We start from the raw sequence: 6,597 nt of genomic DNA on the forward strand, positions 1-6,597 counted from the left end.
TAACCCTAACTCTAACCCACTTAAGTCAGACTAACATGACGTCTCTAACCCTAACTCTAACCCACTTAAGTCAGACTAACATGACGTCTCTAACCCTAACTCTAACCCACTTAAGTCAGACTAACATGACGTCTCTAACCCTAACTCTAACCCACTTAAGTCAGACTAACATGACGTCTCTAACCCTAACTCTAACCCACTTAAGTCAGACTAACATGACGTCTCTAACCGTAACACAGATGTCCTACATGACTGAGAGCAGGCTGGCTGCAGGTCGAGTGTCCTGGAGCTCAGTGGCTCCCTCTAGCTGCCTGGAGGTGGACCTGGAGGTCATCGAGGAGTATCTGCAGGAGCACTCGCTGGAGGTCGCACCGACACACACACCGCAGGGTGCCGTGGGTCAACACCCGCACACACTGTTTTACCCAGCAGGGGGCAGGATCATAGGTGAGCGTGATGATGATGATGATGATGATGATGATGATGACGACGACGATGACGATGTTGATGATGATGATGATGATGATGATGATGATAATGATGATGATGTTGATGATGATGATGATGATGATGACGATGTTGATGATGATGATGATGATGATAATGATGATGATGATGATGATGATGACGATGTTGATGATGATGATGATGATGATGATGACGATGTTGATGATGATGATGATGATGATGACGATGTTGATGATGATGATGATGACGATGTTGATGATGATGATGACGATGACGACGACGACGACGATGACGATGACGACGACGACGACGATGTTGATGATGATGATGATGATGACGATGAAGATGATGATGATGATGATGAGACGCTGTCTTCCTCCACAGAGAACGACTGGTCGGGTCAGCATGCGTACAAGTGGCACGTTGGATCTCACACTCCACACAAGGAATATGAAGAGCAGGCTCCGCCCACTGCCTGTCCCAGTTGCCACGACAACCATTGGGTAAGTTAGAAAGAAATAAAAAACCTTCAGATTTGACATAAAATGAAGTTATTCTTAATGACTTAATTATCTCTACTTTGAGACGTTTGATTGTCTAAATTCAGAGTTGATGAATATGTTTGTGCCGGTCCATCATTAAAGGGACAGTCCAGGATTTACAGGTGACTTGCTCAGTGAAACATGTTCTCACTGTTAGGCTTTTCCAACAGGAATCTGATGTTTGTAAACCACTCGCTCTCTCACACCAAAGTCCACAGAGAAAATCAGTCATTTTAGCTCCAAAAACACAGGGGCTGCTCATGAACAGCTGCCTCTTGTGGTCAGTTTGTGTCACTGAGATGAATCACCAGGCAGGATTTCAAAACCCCAAATTACATAAAATCAGTCATTGTAAGTTCGTGATGGAGGCAGCAGTGGATCAACAACTCCTGTGATGTTAAAATCACTGGTTTACTCTATGGACTTTGGTGTGGGAGAGTGACTTTGGTGTGGGAGAGTGAGCGACTTTGGTGTGGGAGAGTGAGTGACTTTGGTGTGGGAGAGTGAGTGACTTTGGTGTGGGAGAGTGAGTGGTTTACAGACTTCAGTTTCCTGTTGTTAAAGTGTCTCACAGTGAGATAAAGACGTGTTCTTAACATAACGTAAACTTCAGCTGTTGAACATTTAATGACGTGAGTCTAATGTTAAGTGGCTAAAGTCAGTTTTTTTTCAGTAAATAACACACTGAAAACCGTGTTTTCTTCAGGACAACGTTTCCTTTTCCTGTGAAACGTCTGCATACGTGGACTCGGACTCTCAGTCCAGTTGCTCCCAGTATCAGGAATATCAGGATTTACCGTCTCCGTCGTCCGACCGTGGAGGCAGGAAAGACGTCGACAGTGCGATTCTTTCTCCGTTGTCTGGTAAAAACACAAACACAAGTCACACAACGAGCCATAATAACGCAGCAGTGTGTTTTTTAACAACCTCGTATTCACCAACAGGAAAGAGGAAGGAGCGCTTGTTCCACTTCCTGTTTGAGATGCTGCAGACGCCGTCCATGCGCAGCTGCATCTGGTGGCTTCAGTCGTCCTCCGGCACTTTTCAGTTCTCCTCGCAGAACAAGGAGCGTCTGGCTCAGCTGTGGGGAAGACGCAAGGGCAACCGCAAAACCATGACCTACCAGAAGATGGCGCGGGCGCTCAGGAACTACTCCCGCACTGGCGAGATTCAGAAAGTGAAGAGGAAGCTGACGTACCGCTTTGATGAGAGGACGTTGCAAGGCCTTCAACAGAGTGTAGAGAAGTGGACGCAGCTTTAAAGGGAAAGGATTTAATGGGATATTCCTCATCGTTTAAACTCAGGTTAAATTGAATATTTTCAGGTTCGTCTACGTTAAAAAAAAGTCCTGGACATGCTGGACAATAGTAAGACTGAAGTAACTGTGATCTTTTGATTGTTTTCCCCCTTAATGGAGAACTGGTTTGGTCCAGAAAATGTCAACGAGTTTTTCCCAAACGACGCGTTCAAATCTCTGAATATGAATCATTTGTGAAGATTTCTTTGTCTCATGGAGCAAAGAAATCAGAAAACATTCACATTGAAGAAGCTGAAGAATGAAAAACTTCATTAATTAATTTAGTAAATGATTAATCATTAACTAAAGCAGAAGATAGAAAGTTTACTGACCCAGGAGCCAAAATAAGTGTTTGCCTCTTTATCTTCACTGTTACACAGACATTTCCTTCTGTAAACCACTCACCCTCACACACCAAAGTCACTCACTCTCCCACGCCAAAGTCACTCACTCTCCCACACCAAAGTCACTCACTCTCACACACCAAAGTCACTCACTCTCCCACACCAAAGTCACTCACTCTCACACACCAAAGTCACTCACTCTCTCACACCAAAGTCACTCACTCTCCCACACCAAAGTCACTCACTCTGCCACACCAGTCACTCACTCTCCCACACCAAAGTCACTCACTCTGCCATACCAAAGTCACTCACTCTCCAACACCAAAGTCACTCACTCTCCCACACCAAAGTCACTCACTCTCCCACACCAAAGTCCATAGAGTCCAGTGATTTTAACATCACAGCACACAGGAGTTCACAGGAGTTGTTGATCCACTGCTGCCTCGTGTGGTCACTCTGTGTCACTGCTGCCTCCATCACTGAGTGTAAATGTACTATTTTGTCACTTTAGGTTTGTTCAGTTTGCCCTCGATGACACGAAGTGACCACACGAGGCAGCAGAGGACCAGCAGCTCCTGTGTCCCTGTGAACTTAAATCACTGGTTTTCTCTGTGGACTTTGTTTTGGGAGAGTGAGTCATCGCAAACTTAATTTCCTGGTTATGTAAATCTGTCAATCACAGGACAAAGTGTCAAACATATACTTAAAATGTCAAATTAAATAATTTTGTTCAATGTTTTTTTTAGTGTCCAAACTGGAAGCCATGCATTCATGCCTGTACCAAGCAGGTTTTGCCACAGGGGGGCGCACAGCTGTAGTCAGCTGTTTGTAAGACGAAGAAAAAAAACTATCCCTTTAATGTCCTGTCTGCTGATTCAAAGGTTAACAAATGAATACTGTGTATTTGAGTATAAATCTGTGTTTAAATACCCACAGAGCCATATTGGAGTACGACACACAGATGTAAATGTATGTAAATCTAAAAGGTTGTTGCATCATATCTACTACGTAGAAGCTGAATAAAATAACATTTAAAAAAAGGTGTGATTTCCTGTTTTTCTGTTTTAAAAGATCAAATGAATGAGAAATTATTTGAAATGTCTTCATTTGTGTATTTATACATTTATCTGTCAGTCCTATCGCTCAGATGGACAAAGACTTCCTGTGTGGATAATAAAAGCCGAGCAAACACACACACACACACACGCACACACGCACACGCGCACACGCACACGCACACGCACACACACACACACGTGAGGCCAAATCTGTATGCAAAGTAAGTATACGGTGAAAAAACGCCGCCAAACAAAGAGCTGTTAATCAGTAACATCTGAAAAGTCCCTTCACACACACACACACACACACACACACACACACACACACACACACACACACACACACACACACACACACACACACACACACACACACACACACACACACACACACACACACACTTAATTTTCATATTCAAATGATCGTGTGTGAACATTATAAATAAATAACAAACATGAACTCAGATCCTGGAGTTTTATTTTGGTGAATTCTAAATGTCTTTTGTTTCTATATTGGGATTTAAATTTGTGATAAATTGTTTTTAAAAAGACATGAACGTTCACTCACTCTCCCACACCAAAGTCCACAGAGGAAATCAACAGTTGTTTCACTTCATCAGTAAAGTTCAAATGTGTTATTTTGTGACTTTGGTGATTGAAATGCTTTATTTTGATTTTTTCACTTTTTTGAGTGACACAAAGTGACCACATGAGGCAGCAGAGGAGCAGCAGCTCCTGTGTTTGTGTGGGTGAGATAAAGTGTTCCACATGTTTATTTATCACAGACTGAAGCTGGTTCTGCTGCAGGTAAACAGTCAAGTATCAGTTTTATCACAAACACGCTTTAAAACTTTTACATCATAGAAATAAACAACTCTAACATTATGTCTTAATCTGCTAAAAATCACTGATCACTGATGTTCTGAAGAGTTTTTCACTGTGATGGAACCCAGATGTTGTCTCCATGGATTGACACACACACACACACACACACACACACACACACACACACACACACACACACACACACACACACACACACACACACACACACACACACACACAGAAGTACATGATGTTTGATATAAAACCATCTGCTCCTGTGTTTTCTCTGCTCAGGATTATGTTTAATCTCCGTCTCCACGGCGACGGCTGAGTGGAGCTGGGCGTCGTTCGCTCTGCTCGAGGTCGTCGTTGCCTTGGAAACGCGTTGGTGGTGTTCGCCGTGAGCGTCTGGAGCTCACCTTCTGCTTCCTCGTTTCCCTGGCGGTGGCCGACTTCCTGGTGGGCGTGGCCGCCGTGCCCCTGGCTGTGGTGATGGACGGTTGGGTGAGGTTGACCCCTGACCCCTGACCCCTGACCCCTGACCCCGACCTCTGCCTGCTGCTCAGCTGTCGTTGTTGGCCGTCGCCGTGGACCTGCGCTCAGGTTTGAACTCATCCAACACTTTCAGTAGAAGAAGAAATAATACATTCTTGTCTTTAGCCAAAGACTTTTATCTTCAGCTAAAGTCTTTATTTTCTATATTTTTTATATATATAAAGCCTTGCATTAAGCTAAATAGCATGAATAAATGCTTAATTAGTAAATGTTTATAAGTATGAGCGACATGATCGAACATCATCTATCCTCCAGGAATAATTCTGTCTCAACGCCAACTCCGACATCAACCCCTTCATCAAGCCTGCTGCATCCCCAACATCCTGCAGGCCTACGCCCACATATGGAGGCGATTTCTGCTCAGGATAAACTGTCGCCATGGAGACACGGAAGGTCAAAGGTCAATGAGGAGCAGCCAAGTCCATCAGAGAGAGGCAGGACTGAGGACATGGTGGGACACTGGGAGGACACATCAAACTACTATGATCTAAATGCTGCTGGTGTAAATCCACTTACTACAGAGGAAACAGATCATTAAATTATGAGGAAAAAGTCAAATTATTACATTAAAAGCAACAAAGCTCGTAAAATGACAAGATTGTGAAAATCATATTTAGGAGATAAAAAGTGATCATTTTGAGCAAACAAACCTCTGAAAACATTTGTGAGATAAAAAAGTCATAAGATAATGTCATGATTATGGCTGTTATGTTGATTTTTATTCATGTATTAGTTGGACATTTGGTATTTTATTTTGAAATCTATTTTGATGTACTTTTGCCCAATGTGTGAAAGTAGATGTAGTTTTTATCAGCTTAAATTGAAGACAGAAAGTTGTCAATTATAACTTTATTCATCATTTAGGGCTAACACGAACACTCAATCTAAACCAGTGTTTGTCAGACGTCTGAAAACGAGGATCTCTCTCAGTAAAACGTTAAAATACAGCGAGCATGTGTGACATTAGACCAACATGAGTCAGAGCTACGCTAACCAAAATTATTACTTTATTTATTTAATTTCCTCCGCACTCGTGTCAAAGCTCCTCTGCTCCGCTCTGATCACAAACCCTGGTAAACACAGTAGAAAGCGTGTTTCTACTGTGCTCCACCAGAGGGAGCTGGTGTACCACTGGTGGTACGCGCACCACAGTTTGAGAACCATGTGTCTAAACTATAACAAAAACAAGACATTAGACAACAACAGTATGCATGACAAAACTTTATTTTAGTCAAACAAGCTCCCCTATGTCTCCACTAGAGGGTGCTGTGCACTGACCAACTCCTCAGCTGCTGCCAACATGAGAAAAAGCACAACTTTAATAACATGTATTGAGCTGCAACGAACAAATTAATCGCTTTGAATATTTTTAAAAATAATTAATTAAGATCCTGTGATTTTTCAGCCTTGCTCCATATAACAAAAAAAAACAAAACTGAAACTGGACAAAGCGAGACATTAGAGAACATCATCATTTCCAAGTTTGAGAAAGATATTTGACACTCTAC

General features: G+C 42.6%; 1 protein-coding gene across 1 annotated transcript; it reads left to right on the forward strand.

Annotated features, from left to right (window-relative positions):
- Window positions 1-215: 215 nt before the first annotated feature.
- LOC310931720 (uncharacterized protein) lies at window positions 216-2,271 on the forward strand (the record flags this gene model as incomplete). The annotated part of the gene is made up of 4 exons (XM_083894951.1): window positions 216-447; window positions 853-971; window positions 1,717-1,873; window positions 1,955-2,271. 4 exons carry the CDS (start codon window positions 216-218, stop codon window positions 2,269-2,271), a joined length of 825 nt encoding a protein of 274 aa, XP_083751077.1.
- Window positions 2,272-6,597: the final 4,326 nt, after the last annotated feature.

This window comes from Microchirus variegatus (assembly GCF_963457635.1).
Source record: "Microchirus variegatus genome assembly, chromosome: 9".
In the NCBI taxonomy this organism is placed as follows: Eukaryota; Metazoa; Chordata; class Actinopteri; order Pleuronectiformes; family Soleidae; genus Microchirus; species Microchirus variegatus.